The sequence below is a fragment of the Plectropomus leopardus genome, chromosome 21 (assembly GCF_026936395.1).
Source record: "Plectropomus leopardus strain MGB_pleo_1.0 chromosome 21, ASM2693639v1, whole genome shotgun sequence".
Classification (NCBI taxonomy): domain Eukaryota; kingdom Metazoa; phylum Chordata; class Actinopteri; order Perciformes; family Serranidae; genus Plectropomus; species Plectropomus leopardus.
In genome coordinates, this window is record NC_142196.1 from 25,940,193 (window position 1) to 25,959,280 (window position 19,088).

A 19,088-nucleotide genomic window follows, 5' to 3' on the forward strand; every position below is an offset into this window, starting at 1 on the left:
GGCTCTGCAGACAGTCAATCAGACACTCAGTTTATTAGAGGACAGACGTCCGCTGGAGAGGAGTGGACACGGTGAGACAGACTCAGAGGTGTTGGGGGGGTCTGACTGCTCATATTCAGCCACAGAACGACCGTTGAGTTCAACTGCACTGATGGATTTTGGGAAAAGTGACGACGAGGTCAGAGCTGCGCTGTCAGCCGTGTGTGAGCAGCGCTGCACGTTTCACGTTTCTGCAGAAATCAACAGTGAAAACGGTGTTTTAATGATTGTACTGACTCTTGACCTCCTTTAACTGCAGTTTAAAAGTCTCTCTGTCACACAGATGAGGAAATACAAAGAAGTCTGTTTCACTCCAAGTTTCCTGCTTCCTTTTCAAAATAAAAGCCCTCTTTATTTATTTATTTTTATTGCACCGACAAGTCTCCTCATGAAATATCTTATCGAGTTGGTATTTGTGCACATGATAAAATTTCATCTCAGGGAAAAAAAAAACCTGAACAGCAAGGGAAACTGAACTATCTGTAAAATATATATATTAAAAAATAAATAAAAATAAAAGCCCTCTGATAACGTCTCTGTTGACAGAATCCCATCAGTTGTTGACTTTTTATTCAGAAATATTTACAGGAAGGTGTTCAGGCTCTGCACGACGTCATAAATAAGTGGAATTTGTGTTTATAAATATGAATTTAATTTTTTTTAATGCTTTCACAGCAAAAATCCATGTATGCGATTAATTTCGATTAATGAATCACAGAGCGTGATAGTTATATAATAATCAGATTCATTTGTTTAAATGGCTTGACTAGGGTCACACGTGTGCCGTGTGCCGGTGTGTCGCTCACCTTGAGCGCCTCGGTCTGCAGGCCGAGTCCTTTGGTGCAGAGCTCCATGACGCTGTAGGAGCAGAAGGTGTCTCGCACCCTCAGCTGGCTGACGGCCAGCAGCCACAGCGCCGGGTTGGACTCCAGCTCCACCGGGGGAATCAGGATGGACTGATGACCCGAATACACACTGCACAAAACACAGACACACACTCTCTTCTTAAACGGCTACAGGCAATAAATAGTAACAATTTATCCGTTATATAACCAGGCGGCCTTGTTGGGATGGAGATGGATTTTCCAGATTGTCATTTATTACAACAATCAGGTGCGAATGTGAGTTATTGTTGCTTTAAAGTCACTGAAGGGGAGAAATACTCATAGCGAGGGTGATTTGCGGTCTGCTTTGTTTATAAAACGATCTGCTCTCGCCAAGATCGCAATTTATGAGCTGAGGATTTGAAACTAAGCAGAGCTGAGATCTGGAAGCAGAGAGCCTCTCTGATGAAATGTAACTGAAGGACAACTTTCTGACATCAATCACAACATGAAGCAAAGTTTGTGTTATCACAAAAAAGCCCTGCGGCGAACTGTAACGACACGTAACTGGCAGTGACTACAAAGAACATTATACTGTCAAAAGTATGTGGACGCCTGGGCTTGGAGAATAGAAAGTTGACATTCAAATCGGAGGTGCTGAGTTTAAATCACGCAGGGAGATGCATTATGGGAAATGTAGGATCCAGTGGACTTTTTGTTCAGATTAGGAGCAAAAAGTCAGTTTTTCTCGGCCTCTATAAACCATATTTTTTGTCCACTAGGGGGCAACGGAAATAAGATGTGAAGCACAATTCACATTATCACCTTTTAAATTGATATGTTGAACTTATGTATCTTATCTTATCTTATCTTATCTTATCTTATCTTATCTTATCTTATCTTATCTTATCTTATCTTATCTTATCTTATCTTATCTTATCTTATCTTATCTTATCTTATCTTATCTTATCTTATCTTATCTTATCTTATCTTATCTTATCTTATCTTATCTTATCTTATCTTATCTTATCTTATCCAGCAGTTACAGAGAAACACACTGATTCATTAGGAGTCTCTGTGTCCACCTGACGAATGTAAGTCCAAAATTCTGCTTTTTTTGGCCGTTTATTTCACCAGGAAGTCCCTTTTTGTGAGGAAGTGCTGACTGAGACGGCACATCAGTTACAGTTTAAACAGAAATAAAAAAAACAAACAAACAGGAAATACAATCGTCAAACACTCATTCAAATGCAGCATTTCTCAGATACATCTACTTTTGACACTTTTTCAAAGGGACTAGATTTTTTTAGATTTATTATACAGTAAAGAAGGAGAGCGCTTTTTCTCAGCACGAACCCTCAGAACCTGGTAAGAAAGTTTCTCATCCAACCAAATATCTAAACACTTACTAAATATTCTCTCTCTTTTACCTCTGTTTTTGGTCTCCACCACCTCCTGAAGGAAATATTTGTCTTTTTAGCTGCTAAAGTCTTCACTATGTTCACCAGCGAGTTTCTAACTGTGTCTGTCTGCTGTTTGCTGACGAGCAGGTCGAGTGTATTTCGGCTTTTTACAGCTTTTTCTCTTAAAACCTCGCTGAGAAATGAAAATGAGCAGGCGAAATTACTTATTGCAATCTCGAAACCTCAAATTATATCAATGCTGCATTTGTAAATTTATCGATAATTTCTATGTTTATGTATATTTGCTTACAATTTGTGCAAACTCACCCCTCTAAATAAACGCTTTGAGCAGCTTTCAGCTGATCTTCCTCTGTAACTTTATCCCGATGTGTATTGTCTCCTGTTTTTGATGCACTTTTAAAAAACACATGATAATAGCCACTTAAAAGACGTATGCAGAAGGAGACACAGACCTGCAGAGACACCAGAGGACGAAGCCGAGGCCGCAGTACGGATCCAGACAGATGGCAACTTCTCTGGACGGGTACAGCTCGCACTGCAGCTTCACCGACCGACAGAAGGCTCCAACGGCATTATGGGACATCTGGAGAGACAGAGAGAGACGGGGGAAAGAGAGACACAACAACACACACACAGACAAACAGGAAACAGGGTGGAAAGATGGACAGTTAATATCATAATGTCACACTTTTTCAGTTTGTGTATCAGAACTAAAACTTAAAAAGTTGTATCTGCTCTGGTGAAACTGGGAGGGAACGGCATATAAGATTCAAGACTTTTTTTAAACTTATTTAATGCCTTTCTGAAAAAGAATTAAGACCAGTTTTACGATAAGCGAAATAACAAAACGAAACAAACATAAAAAAACGACAAACGGGCGTTATGGACGACTTAAAACATGATTTTTGTTGGTTCCACTGTTCTGATTTCTGATCTGCCTCAAGTTAATGCAAATATGTGGTCAACCCTAAAAATTTCAAAAAAGATATTAGAGCTGTATAGGGACATATGTTACCAATTAATGCAGAAAATCAGACTTTCCACGTCCCAAACATTTTAAAAACTTCTGAAAAAATGATCTCAGACATTTTAATACAAATTAAGGCCTTACTTTTAGATTAATGAATTCAATGACTTTTTAAGGATCCGTGGAAACACTGTGTAGCGTCGGTGCAACACACAGCCAAACAAAACTGACGCTTTCTGAAAAATGTTGCTGTAGTTTTCATTATGACCCAATCTGTGTTCTGAAATATGGAGAAAAGCCTGAAACTCTGGAAAAGATCTGCTCATTCAATCAAACGTAAAAGAAGGGAAAACTGAGATCAGCTGCCAAACTTTGTGGGCGTGTTAACGCCGGTATATAATTCTTTTGTGATTAGGGTGCTAGATTAGATTGGTGGTCCTAATTCTGCACAAATCATGGTGCTATTAGCGGTCACTCTCCCGTCTTTGAGGATCTCAGTGTATTTATCCCTTCGGAAAAACACAAAATGAGCCAAAAATGCCTCTTCGTCGTGTTTCTTGTATGTACTGTTGTGTGTGTTGACTGGAAGGAGAACGTCATAAATAAACGAAATAAGGAGCGAAGTCTGTCCGGGCTGTGACGAGTGCTGAGGATTAACTCCGAGCTGACCTGAACTCCGGCCAGCATGCCGGTCGTCGACACGCTGAAGTCCAGATAGGCGAGGCCGTCAGGGTTGGTGGGCTTATAGAGAGCTGGAGGCTTCTTCTTTGGCAGGTCATCTGCACACACACACACACACACACATTTTGTATTACAGTCAAGAGGACAGTCTGTTGAGTCGCTTCATTTCGCTGACGCTGACCTCCAGCCGAACCCTCAGAGCTGCAGCAGCGGCTGCTCAGCAGTGAAGGAGCTTTAAAATGTTTGGCTGATACTTGGACACGAAAACTAAACTCTTCAAAAGTCGTTCAAACCAGACGGTTTTAGCCTCATAAAATGGAAATAATGAATATTTAAGATGTGCAAAAAGTAAAAAGTTCACATTTTTATTCTCTCGCTGACCGAGTAAACCCTGTCACACGTTTACACATTTCAGAGTTACAGAAACCTTTATCTTAAGATCCAGGAGGCAAAGGTGACTGAACTGCATCGTGTTTTCTCCTTACACGCAGGCGCTGTGGAGTGTGTTTTGTGCTGCTGGTGTGTTTTGACTGAGTCGCTGTTCTCTTTGTTTTCTGTGCTGTCAAATGTTTCCTGCAACAACAGGTGGCAGAAACTTAAAGCCTCTGGGAACCCAAATCGCCAAAAAACCTTCTGAATATGTGATTTAGGGTCTCACAGGCATGATAAAAAGCATCAGAAACGATCAGACATTAGCCTCAGTCCTCGTATGAAATATTGTTATTTTTGCTTTGTCTCCTGAAGCTGCGTTGATTTGGGCGTGCTTATCCCCGATCCATAATTCCAAAACTAAACTATATTGCACTAATTTAACATGCCTCTGTCATCCGGTGTCAATCAAAACATGATCAGCCACGCCCACACAGTCTGGAGAATGTTTTTATCCTCAAAATGAGCTGCTTTCTACTCGGTTTTCTAATATTTGGGGACATTTATTTTCACTCAGATTTACGTAGATACTTAATGAGACACTTAACTTTGATATAATTCGTGTATTCTTACTATAACAAAGTAAATGTGGGGAGGAAGACGGCTGCTGGCTACAAGACGTTGACATAAACGACACAGGTTTCAAAATATTTTTAAATATTTGCTCAAAGTTGCTTTCCTCAGGGAACATTTAAAGCCTTTACGGTACTTGTGTCTGTAACAACAGTCACGGCGTCAGATTAGGAGTCATAAACTCGTGCTGTGATCCACCAGAGAGACATGATAAAATAAACTTTGGATCACGACCAATCACAGCTCGCCATCTTTCATGACAAGCATAACAACACTGTAATAATAATAACAATAATAATAAATATACGTCTTCACATTAAAGTAAAAGAGGAAAAGCAGGGGTACCCGTGTCGAGGACGGGCGGCCAGTTCCTGATGTCCACGGTGGCCGTTGCCTCTTTGGAGCGCAGCAGCTTGCAGATGACCGCCGTGGTCATCACGCAGGCCGAGTGACTGACCTGCAGAGACAGACGAGGAGGATCGTTAGGTTACGGCCACGTGATCATTTAAAAGTAACTGAAACTCCCAAAACAAAAAGCATCATTTCGTGTTATTTTACGGCCCCTGACCTCCACGATCATCTTGACAGTGGGCAGGGTGGTGGAGATGTTCTGAGGGTGCGGCGGCCGCACCGTGATGGGAACGCAGCCGGCGTACAGGCAACCGTAAAACGCTGCAATCAGGTCAATACCTGCAGAACACACACACACACACACACACACACACACAAATATTCAGTTTTTTATGTTGCAAATCTACAAAAACGAAAATAAAATAAAATCCTGTGCATCGTCTCTGACCTGGAGGATACACGAGAGCGACGTGGTCTCCCTCCTGCAGACCGGCTCTCTCCATCAGCAGAGCCGCCACTCGCTCCGCCCTCTTATGGAGCTGCAGGCAGGTGAGGGAGCTGGACACCGCCCCCTGCAGGACGGGAGAGAAAGACGGATTTTTAACCCTTTCAGATCTGGAGCGGCATCACTTTCCCTGTGCTGCTTTAAAAAGCTTCCCACAAATATTTTAACCTTTGAATCCCGAGTTTATTGGTGTGATTATTATTATTATTATTGTTATTGTTATTTTTATTGCTATTATTATTTTCAAAATCATGGGGTAAAAGGTAAAGTCCACATATTGAAAGAAATGAGTAGATTTAGACAATTATTCTTTTCTAAAGCTCGGAAAAACGTCGGGGGAAAAAAAAGACAAAAAGGTTGTGAAAATTACATTTCTAATGATTAGAATAATGAACATAAAGATGCTTTAAGAAAAACAAAAAGAGGTGTGTGTTGTTACCCGGGAGCTGAGCAGGGTGTAGAGGACGTGGTCCGGTGTGGTCTGAGCTCTCCACTGCAAAACCTCTGACAGGAACAGGAACTGAAACACAGAACCAGAACTTAATTAATCAGAAACACCTCAGACCGCATCACCCTGAGCCGCGTTTTCTTTACATTTAGATGTTTGAGTTAACTGCGTGTTTGGACAGATCTTTTCTCAAAACATAATTCCACACATTTCCTCTTGAAGCTGAAAATAATCCCATATTAATTAACCCTTTGAGGATCAAGTAAATTGGCTTAAATTCTTACAAAATCACAGAAAGTAGGCAACAAGCAACTTAAGAAGAAATGACCCAAAAATGAACAAGTAATCTGTTGCAAAATTTAATAAATAAATAAATAAAAAGTTGAAGAAAATTATTTGAAATTAGCAAAAAAAACAAAAAAAACAAAAGAAAAGCACAATTAACATTATTTATTAATAATAAACCTAAACTTTAATAAAAGAAATTACAGTAAAAGTGATCCGATTTAAAATATTAATGTTATGATAAATTATAAATGGATCAAATAAATTTAACTTGAAAAAAGAAATGAATAATGATAATAACTTTTATAATCTTATTTTAAATATATAATCAGAAAGTTTTTCTTGATATTTTTCCAAACTCATCTAATCATTTTTTAAAAGAACGCTTTCTTTGCAATTTGCAGGACATTTCATGCCAAGTTGCTAATTGCTTATTTTTCCATGTTTTTGAAAGGAATCACTTCTCAAAAGTTTAAATATTTGCAAAAGGCATCAGTAATGATGCATCACAGCGGTTCACAGAGGCCATAAAATAATGACGTGAGAGTTTCTACCAACATCAGCACATCATGCAAAACTGCACACGCGACACGAATGTTAAAAGTGTTCATGCAGCCGACCGCCGAGCACGCGTGAATAAATCTTTAGTTTTATCCGTCATATTCAGCAGAGTGCTGCTGATGGTGCACGACTTTTTCCTGCAGCAGCTGAGTCTGTGTCTTCCATCAGGACATAAAGTCTCCTGATCAATATCACACAAAGTGACATTTCAAAGAAGGTAAAAACAAACGACCTGCCGCTGCGTCAAACTGCCTCTGAAGAATACATTTACAACCACTGAACTGTTTTTCTGTTTCAACGGTAATTGGCTCGTTGAGAAAGTTTATCAGCTGCTCATGATTGCAAATCAATCAGAACTCCTGATAAAGTCAGGACTGTTAGTGGTATTGATTCTCTGAAATGTCAACTTCTCAATCAGGAACTAATCAAAAAGTTCACGACCTTCACCTTCTGCAGGTTTCATGCAAATGAGACATCCCAAATTTCTCTCAAGGTGCAGAGGAGAGTTATCCTTAAAATATCTTTATATGAAACACGCTTATACAGTACATTTATTTACTGAATTTACTGTGAATATTTACTGTTTTTACTGTAAAATTTATTTACTGTATTTACTGTTTCCTGCACTATTCTTTTGCGGGTTTGTATGTTTATGCTCTTGGGGGAAAAAATCATTCATATTCAAAATAAAGACTTCAGCAAATTGAGTTTATGATCAAAAAACTTTTTTTTTTTCATTTTTGGACTCCAGTTGTGTCGCATCTGAATACATACGCATGCAATCAGAATAAAAAGCTCTCTGTCGAGGAATATTTAACGACGTTTGAAAAAACACAGCTTTTGTGTGTGTGTGTGTGTGTGTGTGTGTGTGTGTGTGTGTGTGTGTGTCTCACCTGGTCGTTGTCGTCGGTCTGTCCCAGGTCTCTGCCGCTGGCCTGAGCGATCCTCTTCCCTGACACCAGATTCCCGACCATCACAGAGGCGGGTCCGATCTCTGCGCACACAGCGACAACACGCGATGAGCCACAGGAGCATTCACACACTCACCAGAAAACACCCGTACGTGTTCACGTGTTTCCCACCTGGTTGTTTCTGCCGCGGTTTGGGCAGGTTGGTGACGCAGGTGTGGGGGCACATGAGGACGTTGCAGGGGTGCAGCCCCCCCTCCAGGTACAGCTGCTTGATCTCCGACAGGTGGATGCCGCCCAGAGGAGTTTTGGGCAGAGTGTTGGCCGGGACGAGAGCCAAACAGAACACGCCGACCCCGTGGATACTGTCGATGGCCTGAGACAGAAGAAGAGAGGGAGGACGGTCAGAGGGGGGACGGTGAGAGGGGGGACGGGCAGAGGGAGGACGGCCAGAGTGAGGACGGTCAGAGGGAGGACGGTCAGAGGGAGGACGGTCAGAGGGAGGACGGCCAGAGTGAGGACGGTCGGAGTGAGGACGGTCGGAGTGAGGACGGTCGGAGGGGGGACGGTCAGAGGGAGGACGGCCAGAGGGAGGACGGTCAGAGGGAGGACGGCCAGAGGGGGGACGGTCAGAGGGAGGACGGTCAGAGGGAGGACGGTCAGAGGGAGGGCCAGTCAAGTGAGGGAGACGGTCAGAGGGGGACGGTCAGAGGGGGACGGTCAGAGGAGGACGGCCAGAGTGAGGACGGTCGGAGTGGGGACGGTCAGAGGGAGGACGGTCAGAGGGAGGACGGTCAGAGGGGGGACGGTCAGAGGGGACGGTCGGAGGGGGACGGTCGGAGGGAGGACGGTCAGAGGGGGGACAGTCACCTGTCATTTTTAAGTTGCAATAAATCCACAAAATGTAGTAAATACAGACAAATTCTGAGTAAACGTAACAATTAGATATAAAGTTTACATAAATTAAGATTAATAGTTAAATTTACTTTCCTTTTTAAAGATAATCAGTTTCCAAAATTATTTTAGGTATGCCAAATCGTTACTATGGAAACCTTTTGGTTAGGAGAGAGTTTGCATCACATGCATTAAGTTTTGAAGCCTGCAGGAAAAAAACGACACAAAAACTAAATCTGGGTAAAAGTGCAGCTTTTAAAAGACACGTTAACGAAGACGCGACAGGTGAGCGGCAGATCTACCTGCAGCACGCGGCTCATCCACTGGAAGCTGTCCTCCTCGGTGGAGTCGGGCCTCTGCTCGGCCACCACCACGATCCTCTCGTCCCTCAGCACCGTCACGGAGAACACGGCTATCCTGCAGGGACGAGGACAGACGGCGGCGTCAGCCGAACGCAGCCGTAAACCCTGACGTGGTTTCGTCCGTCCGCGTCTCAGTGCAACATTTATTTTTTAGCGGAATCAAACTCGTCTGATCGTCTGTCACAGATCTAAAGTTTTAGTTTTTTATTTCTTTTGAAATGAAACGAGCTGACATCAGCTGGAGTCAGCATCAGTTCATGGAAACACAAAGAGCACAAAATAAAGTTTAAAGTGTCTGGCACCAGAGGAGATCAAAAAAAATTTAAAAAATAATTAAAAAACAGGTGTGATGAGTCAGAATCACTCAAGAGTTCACCAACTCTCACGCAGTTTTCGTTTATCCGAGCTGCAGCAGATGTTAGCGGAGGTTCGTGTGCGCAGACACGCAGGACACAAACATGAAGCTGTAAACAGAGAAAAGTGAACACAGACGACAGAACTGACGGCCCTCTAATATTTGATCTGGGAATCAAACCTGTAACGTGTAACAAATCCTATTTATTTATTTAAATTACGTTTTTATTTTCATCTGTATATTGTGTATGTATGAATGTTTTTTTATTTAATTAAATGTGTTTTATGTTAAAGATGATGCATTCATATTTTTGAATTAACCATTTTTTCTATAAGTGCATTTACGTTTATCTTTACACACGTATTTGTTCATATTATACATTTTTCTTGATTGAGTTTTTATTTTCATATTTTAAATTTTTCTCTTTTATTTTAGTTTCAGCAACAAATACAATCCTACTCACAATTTTGTGTTGTTTTTTTTGCAGCTATATCTATAAGGTTAATAGATTATTTTGCAAAAAAATAAATAAAATGTAATAATATTAAAAAATAGAAAAATAATAATAATAGTAATAGTAATAATAATAATAATAAAACCCGAAACTTGAAAACTTGTATTAATTGCAATGTTTAGAACTACAAATCAGAGAAAAAGGATGAATAATGTTTTAAAAATAGTGTGTGTGTGTGTGTGTGTGTGTGTGTGTGTGTGTGTGTGTGTGTGTGTGTGTGTGTGTGTGTGTGTGCTGGACATACGTATGATTTATGTCTCTTTTCTTTTTTAATCTAATTTTCTCATGCATGAATGGAATTATTTATGTATCTTATATTTTGCAGTTTCACTGCAGATTGAGCATCTGTCAATAAAGATCAGTTTAATCTGGATTGTAATAAAAACCTTTAATCTGTTCGTGTTTGAGTAAAAAGGATCGTTTTTTTGTGCGCCTTAAATAGCTCCGGGAAACGTCACCAGAGGCTGTCAGCTAAAAGATGAATTTCCTCCTCGGAGGCCGTGGACACAATTAAACTTCACTCTATTACTGTTTCTGGATTCATCCACGATTGCTCTACTTTATTAGATTTATGATGTGCGAGGGCTCGTTCATCACGGTGGCGTTGGATGTGCCAGCGCCGGACGTCTGGCTGCGTCTCAACTTCTCTGTTAAAAACTCTTCGTTTGACTTTAGCTGTGACTTCTAAAAAACGCTCCCCGGGGCGTTCTGGTCCGCGCGTCCCTGCTCACCTGCCCCTGTAGACGAACTTCATCGGCTCCACCGCCAGCGCCGTGGCGACGATGTCATCGGCGTTGTGCCTCCGCCCGCTCACCATGATGAGCCCGTCCATCTTACCCGTGATGAAGACGAGGCCGCCGGGGCCGATGAAGCCCAGCAGGCCGGTCCGCACGAAGGCGTACTCGCTGACCAAACCCCCGCTGGCGCTCACCGGGTAAACCTGCAAACACACACACACACACACACACACACACACACACACACACACACACACACACACAGGAGGTTAAGCTGCAGGGTCACCATGGCAACAAGCCAGCACTAAGACGGCTGCATGATGGAGCTAAAATCAGATATGACGGATATTTTTAACTTTGGACTTTACACAGATAATGTCACGCTGCTGCAGCTGGACCTAATAACGCAGATTTTCTGTCCGAGCAGGTGCTGCAGAGAAACATCACACACTTATTACAGTTTTTTTTAAAATATAAATATCACAAAGCCGAAGAAAATGTGTCTCTAACCTCCAAGTACATGCAGAACACACATTTTTCTCTCTGATTTTACGTTTTTTAACAGGTGAAAGGAAAAACACAGTTTATTAATATGAAAAAAATATTTTAAAAAATCAACAACAAAATTTATATTAAAAAAAGGTAAATTATCAGTATTTTTGAGGGTGAAAACAAAACAAGCTTAGCTTATCATCTTCTTTGAAAAATTCCAAATTATGGAAAATATAGTCAAACATTCTCCTTTAAATAAGTAATAATTAATGCAGTGTAACTGAAAGTTTCCAGTAACACCATGCCAAATTGAGCTAAAAAAATAGATCTTTATGATTGATAAATAAATTTAGGATTTGTGTTAAATTTAGGAAATTTCAGGATAATTGATTAGTTGACGAGACAGAAACTAAATATGCAAAAATATGAGCAATTTGGTAAAAAATGTTTAACAAATTGTAAAAAAAAAAAAAATTTCATAGATTAAGGAAAAAAAGTCTAAAACAGAGAAAAGAAAAAGAAGAAAAGATGGGAAAATCTATATTTACAATGATCATGATTCCATATTTAAAATTCTTTTACAGAAATATTACACTTTTTAGCACATTTTCACATCATTCCCTTGTTTGTTTAGTTTATTTTTATTTATTTTTATTTTTTTGCAAATTTCCATGTGAATTTCTTTTACTTTTTACTAATTTCTTGTTAATTCTGGAGTGGTTTCTTCCTAATTTGCCTTCTTCCTGTTTATAAATCAACAACACTCAATATTTACTGTCAAGGATCAAAGACAAAACTGTCTTGCCTGATATGGACGGATGTTTTCACTTTGCATCGATGATACGAGAGCGTCGCTGCTTTAATCCATATATCGATACGGATCTATGGATCGCTACGCCCCAAATAATCATCAGATAAAACCAGATTCAAAAATAATTGTTATCTGAAGCTCGAGTTCACACACACACACACACACACACACACACACTCAGCAGGCCGCCTCACCTCAAAGGTGTTCTTGGTCATGCCGGTGAGGCCGTAGTAGGAGGTGCCGGTGGCGATGGAGCAGACGCAGAACTCGCCGATCTCGTCTGTCTGACAGAGCTGAGGGACGCCCTCCGGTTTCACCACACACACCAGACCTGAGGGGGCGACACACACACACACACACACACACGGTTAAAATTTCTCCTGCTTCCGTGAATAAACTCCCATCTCTGAAAGTTATTTTTCACAGAGGAAACAAACGATGATCCCAGCAGAGGCAGAGAGCACCTGTTTATGGGAATAAATATCTTAAAGTAGGTTGTTCTCCGCTGTGACGTCGACTTTGCATCTCTGTCGACCCAAAAGCAGCTTACAGCGGGAACTGGGCTAAAAAGAGAATATCTAAACAACAGGAGCTGGTGCCAGTATGTTCTTACCGACACGGTATCAAGATGAATTTTACTCTCAGATAACACAAAGCTTCAGTGATGGAAAGTATATTTACTCGAGTACTGAAAAAAGTAGAATTTAGATGTGTTGGCTTTAAATTTTCTGCTACTCTTTACCTCTACTTAATTACAACTTTGAGGGAAAGAAAAGCAAAAGAACAAAAACAGGACATGAGCTTAAAAAACAGTGATAAAATAAAATAATAAATATAAATCATAAAATAAATAAAATTATGACTTTTTAAAAAATATTTTCCTTAGTTATTTGATCATTTTTTGTTAATTTTTAGGCCATTTTCCAATCATCTTTTATTATTGTTTTTTTACTTGCAGGACATTTGTCTTCTGTCCCTGTTTTCTGAGAGATCAAACTAATTTTTCTACGTTTTAAAGGTTTAAATGCTTATGAAAAGCCTTTAAATGCAGAACAACAACAAGGAAACAATCCAGGTTTCAAAGGGTTAAATAGTTTCCCCCGGTGTTACAGTTGGGGTGTAGTTTCCGTGGTGAACACGGGGCGCTGTGAGGTGACGGCGAGCGCTCGGTGACGTTTGTGTGGCTGTGGCAGCGTGTGTTTGATCAGCGGGTTTACGCGCTCCCCTCCGCAGATTACCGCCGTCTTTATGGATTATCGGAGACAGACCGTCACTTCTGCGAGGGTGGAGTCCATCTACGTTCGTAAAACTCGCTCATCGCACCAGCACACAGACACGGACAATCGTCGTTTAACCCTTTACACAAGTACGTAAACCTGTGAACAATGTGCAAATTTATGTTATTTCCTTCAAAAACACGGGGGACAAGAACTCTTACACAAAATACAAGAAATTTGTAGATGTAGAGAGTTATTTTTAAAAATCTAGGAAAAAATGTTAAAGGAAAAAAGAAAAAGCTTGGGATAAAATAGATTTATAAAAATTATAATTCAATATTTAAATATTTATACTTTTTTCCGGGTAATTTCCTTATTTTGTTTTTTTAACTTTCTTTTTTTTTAAATTAATTTTCAGATTTTTATATTTTCTTTCTTAAATTTTTTTAATGATTTCTTACTAATTGCTAATTTTCACTGCTCAATCAAACAAATCTGTTCAGGTTTCAAGGGGTTAATTTCCAGCATATTTTTCCGCATATTTACCCGTGTAAAAGTTTTACTAACTTAGTGTAAACAACCTTTTTTCCAGATTAAAATCAGGTTTAATTTGGTCCTCAGCATGTCAGCCGAGTGATGAAGTCTCTGTTGGCACGGTGACCTGAACAGCTGATTTATTACGTCCTAAAAGCTTTTTTATGTTCTGTGTTACCTTGTTAAACTATCTGTGTGACTTTGTCCCCGCAGAGCAAACTCAGCTGATGAGAGCCGGCTGCAGACGTATTAAAAACTCGCCTGTCTGTGTGTGTTTTAAAGCTCTTAAAAAAAAGTTGAACCCACTTAACTCGCTCAGTCATGAGAAGAGAGAGCGCTCCCAAAAAATTAGACATTGATGAAAAAGAGAGGCGGCACATTTACACACCCTAAAAACTCATTTTACGATTTAATGGACTTCATGGTGACGCTGGAGGCCGACGGTTTAACTCAGCAGAGGACGGGTGGTCGTTTACAGCACCAACACACAGCAAACGCTCGGAACAATAATCCAAATTTAACACTTTCATCAGCCTAAATCCAAATTTCACAGTGACAGTCGGTACAAAACACGACTTTACGACTGTTAATTCATTACCACAATAAACTGAAGATCTAAAGTTTAACAGGTAAAAGTATCACATCTGTCCAGATACAAGATATTTTCTCAATACAACAAAAGATTTAGTACATTTTAGTGCCATTGTCTTAGAATAAGGCTCTATGTTTGGAAACTGAACCTTAAAACCGGCAAACAAAAATGCTGCAAAAGGAAAAACAGCTTCAATCAAGTCATAATATTGCCCCCAAAAACAAGCATATATTGCCTTGATTTAAGAGATTTCACCTTAGATTGGGATTAATGTCGGCCGGCGTGATGGCTGCAACGGAAATAAAACTGCGAATGTTATCGCGAGGAGTCACATGACATCACTCAGCGGAAATGCAACCGTGTTTTATCGATATTTCCAAAGTACAGCCTAAGTTTTGTGCAAATCTGTTTTGCAAACCCGCCTACGGACACCGTCTTTGATCTCAACCATGAAAATGTAAAATTACACACACACACACACACACACACACACACACACACACACACACACAGATGAGGCGTACCTCCTGGTGTGACTGTGCCGACGTCCTGCACGGTGAGCACTGAGAGGCGCTCCTCTGTGTCCACCCTGACGACGCCGTAGGTCAGACCCTGCATGGACAGGACACCTCGTCCCGGAGGCTGGCTGCTGTCCTCCACCGGCCTGGACACAAAACACACACACACACACACACACACACACACACACACACACACACACACACACACACACACACACACACAGAGTCATTAGCCCACATTACAGGGGTTAACTCCAGCGAACAGAGCCTGTCGTGTGTTGGTGTTTCTCCGAGTGTTTGACCGAGCGTGCTGTTTGTTATTTTCTGCAGTTTTCTCGTGTGTATTGATCTGTGATTGATTGATTAGTTACTGCAGGTGCAGACAGGCTGCTTGTGTGTGCTGAGAGGGAAATAAACTGGACTTCACTTCAGTGTGTGAATTTGTTTATGTGTGTGTGTTTACAGTGTGTACTCGCTGAGGATGTGTTTGCATTGGTGAGTGTGTGTTTAAGAGGCTGTTTGCATATTTGGGCTTCTGTGTGTGTGTGTGTGTGTGTGTGTGTGTGTGTGCATGTTTGCATAATCAGCGTATGTAAAGCAGAGTGTGCAGAGTGTGTGTGTGTGTGTGTGTACCTCCTGATGGCCACTGTGAGGGCCTCGGGCGAGCTGGCGCAGGGACAGATGACGTCGGCTCTCAGCCCTTTGGTCTGAAAGACGTTGAGGAAGGCGTCACAGGAGGAGATGGACCCTGACAGACGGAGACGGAGACAAACTGTCAGAAACGTTTCACATTACGCGTGAAACTAATTTCACTCCTGACGCGCAGCGAGGAATCAAACAGCTGTTAATTAAGGTTCTAAAAATCTCCCTGAGTGACACTTAAAACACTCAAAGGATCATTTTGTGCTGACGCTTTCTGAACGTTTTATTCTGAATAATTTCACCACGGACGACTGCAGAAACCCGGGAACACTTTCAGCAGTCTTTGAACAGGACCACCTCTTTAAAATGTTGTGTTTTTCTTTATTTTTATACTCTGTTTTTAGCCTTTTTTTATTAATAATGTAAACAGGTTTTGTTTTATTTATTTTGTTTTCCATCTTATGTTATGTCCTTGTTTTTTCTTACGTTTACGAGTATTATCAAGTGAGATTTATCCACGTAAAGACGGATTCTACATATTCGATTCTGATCTTAGTTTATTTTGACATGCAGATTTTTTTTATGTCTTTTCATGTAAAGCATTCAGTGCAATTAACTTCCTTCTTGTACGTTGGGCTGCTTTACTTGTATGATAAAGTTTATTATTATTATTATTATTACTACTCCTCTGAATATTTACTTGAGCAAATTTAACAATACAACAATGCAAAAATACTGCAGTATGCAGCTTCTCCAGCACCTGTAACCCCGTGCTACAATACAGTGTTTATTATTACTGTTTGGTCATTATTTTTGTTGTAGTTTGTGGTTTGTGACTCATCGTTATTGCAGCCTGTCTCGATCTGGACACTCATGAAACACAGATTGTTAATCCCAGTGAGGATTTTCTGGTTAAATTAAGGTTACATACATTTAAATTACATTTATATATATATATATAAAAATGAAGTTTCAAATTAAAAATGTGCAGTTTAGCACCTGATACTCGGATGTCGCAGGGCACTTGAAGGCAACAAAGGGGGAAGTTTTCAAAACTGCTCAGAGCTGCATCATTATGTGACAATAATGCAAATTTGTCACAAAATAAAGAACATAAAAATCAAGTTTGTGGTCAGCGGGACTGTAAACAATATGAAATGTTCAGTTAATGGGCTAAAACATGCAAAACTGGTGATTCTGAACCAGATAATGATATCATTTCCTGCTTTCTTACTGTTATATTTCGGTCTAATTTCCACTCCAGTCGCGCTGAAAACCATTTATTGTACCAAATGTGCAGCGACGGACACATCCTGCTCTATTCCTGTAAAGTGACCCAGTTTCCCGACTTCCCGAGAGAGTTTCTCCATTTCTCTGACATTCTCTATCTCAAACACGCCTCTCTAAACTCCACACGTCGGCGAGGGAGCGCCGCTGTGGAGGCCGGCTGTGACCTTACAGGGGTTTGATCCGTCGGCCACCAGCAGCATGCGCAGCGAGCTCAGGTTGATGTCCTTCTGGTCTTTGTGGGCCACCAGAGCCCAGTGCATGTCTCTGGACTTCACACACGCTACCTTGGCTGCACACACACACACACACACACACAAACACACACAGAGACAGACGGGGAGAAAATTAGCATTTAATCTATTTCCCGCAGCGTTTGACGGACAGGTGAGTGGCATGAATGGACTGAGCTGAGTGGCAGGTGGAGTGTGTGTCTGACCTTTGTACTGGCACACTTTCTGGATCCATGACAGCGGGTTGACCTTCATCAGCGAGTATGGCACGCTGATCACGTGCATCATGTTCATCACGCTCTGCAGACACACGCACAATAATGACACAGTAACAATTAAGTGTTTTTTTTATTCTTTTAGTTCGAAAAGGCATTAAATGATCCATTTCAGATTTTAAATTAAGCTTTTTTTTTTTTAATATTATTATTATTATTTCTCATTTTCTTCAATAAAAATATTGATCAAAAGAACTGGGATTTTAGAGAATTCTGACTTTTCCACCTTTTTTTCCAATTAGTTGGCAATTAATTGTTGCGGCTGTAAATACTGACAAAAATATTTAAATACAGGATTTGATCTGTGCAAGTGTCAAAAATTTAGCTACAAAGCACGTTTTTTATTTATGGTAATCATCATCATCATAAATCATCAGCCTGCTTTTAAGTGAAAACAGGAAATGGGGTCATGCTCCCTGACCTCTGACCTCTGACGGGCTGATCTTACCGTCAGGATGCCGTGCCACAGGCCCACATCCTTCTTAAAGTCCAGAACGTTCACGATGGTCTCCGCTGCAGACAGAGGGGGAGAGAAAAGGGTTAAATTACTAAAATGATGGAGGCTGAGCCGTGTGTGTGTGTGTGTGTGTGTGTGTGTGTGTGTGTGTGCGCGCGTACCCTCGGTGTAGCTGCAGGACTGTGTGAGCGCCTGACAGTGTGTGAGCAGAGCGATCCTCGTCACCGTGACTCCCAGCACGCTGCCGTCCTTACAGGTTTTATACTGACACACAAACAACAGACGCGTCAGTGAAGACGGATCATCAGCTCAGATCAGCATCATCAGATTCAACATCATTTCAACGTAAAGTGAAGATTTATCACAGGATGAGCACAGAAACATCTACACAGAGTGAACAGGGTATTTATTTAGCACTGATCTTTGTATTTAGCTTTTCTTTTTTATGTAGGATTATTGTTATCTGAAAGGGGAAACATCCTCATAAGCTATTTTCGGTTTTGGTTCGACGTTCGTTTTATTTATTTTTTCATTTCATACATGTGTAAGTGCAAAAAAATAAAATGAAATGTCCAAAAATACATCTTCAAGTTATTATTTTGTCCATCCAAAGGTCCAAAAAAACTAAAAGATATTCAGTGTAAAATAGTAAAGAACATAAAATCCTCTTCAGACACTTTTTCTGGATGACTGACTTATTTTCTGTCAACTGAGTGATTGATTAATCTCAAAATAATCTCAGCCTTCATACATGATAGAGACACGTATGATGAGACACGTAATTCAGCAACTTATAACAAACAATCAATCATTTCTGTAAAGTACTGCACAGTTTTTTTGCTGTTTTAATTTGTCTTTTGCTCTCAGCAGCTATAAATGTCCCACAGAGTTTAATAAAGTACTCCATCTGTCTATAAAATAGATGACTTCTTTAATTCTGGTTGATTTATTCACTTTCTTTTTTTAATGTTCGTTCACTACATTAGCTGTTAAATTTCCGGCAGAGCAGCACAGAAGCAGCAGCCATCTGTCGACGAGGCGACCACAAGAGCGTCAGTTTAAATCAACAGAAACGAAGACGTCTCAGCTTCTGTTCAAGTGTCCACAAAAAAGGCACTTTATCATTGTGTGTGTGTGTGTGTGTGTGTGTGTGTGTGTCGAGCCTGGTAG

The 19,088-nt window shown here is 40.6% G+C and overlaps 1 protein-coding gene across 5 annotated transcripts in view; it reads right to left on the reverse strand.

Annotated features, from left to right (window-relative positions):
- LOC121960961 (disco-interacting protein 2 homolog C-like) overlaps window positions 1–19,088 on the reverse strand; it is a 61,222-nt gene that overhangs the window by 9,734 nt on the left and 32,400 nt on the right. For all 5 annotated transcript variants that reach the window (XM_088071598.1, XM_088071597.1, XM_088071599.1 and 2 more), the window contains 18 exons: window positions 18,080–18,182; window positions 17,910–17,974; window positions 17,393–17,486; window positions 17,126–17,245; window positions 15,658–15,772; window positions 15,028–15,167; window positions 12,355–12,491; window positions 10,852–11,060; window positions 9,192–9,306; window positions 8,170–8,371; window positions 7,981–8,081; window positions 6,233–6,313; window positions 5,737–5,860; window positions 5,506–5,627; window positions 5,283–5,394; window positions 3,924–4,033; window positions 2,740–2,870; window positions 846–1,014 (listed from right to left, as the gene is read on the reverse strand). In XM_088071598.1, the coding sequence (XP_087927724.1) occupies window positions 846–1,014; window positions 2,740–2,870; window positions 3,924–4,033; window positions 5,283–5,394; window positions 5,506–5,627; window positions 5,737–5,860; window positions 6,233–6,313; window positions 7,981–8,081; window positions 8,170–8,371; window positions 9,192–9,306; window positions 10,852–11,060; window positions 12,355–12,491; window positions 15,028–15,167; window positions 15,658–15,772; window positions 17,126–17,245; window positions 17,393–17,486; window positions 17,910–17,974; window positions 18,080–18,182 (2,250 nt within the window). The remainder of the gene's footprint in view (window positions 1–845; window positions 1,015–2,739; window positions 2,871–3,923; window positions 4,034–5,282; window positions 5,395–5,505; window positions 5,628–5,736; window positions 5,861–6,232; window positions 6,314–7,980; window positions 8,082–8,169; window positions 8,372–9,191; window positions 9,307–10,851; window positions 11,061–12,354; window positions 12,492–15,027; window positions 15,168–15,657; window positions 15,773–17,125; window positions 17,246–17,392; window positions 17,487–17,909; window positions 17,975–18,079; window positions 18,183–19,088) is intronic.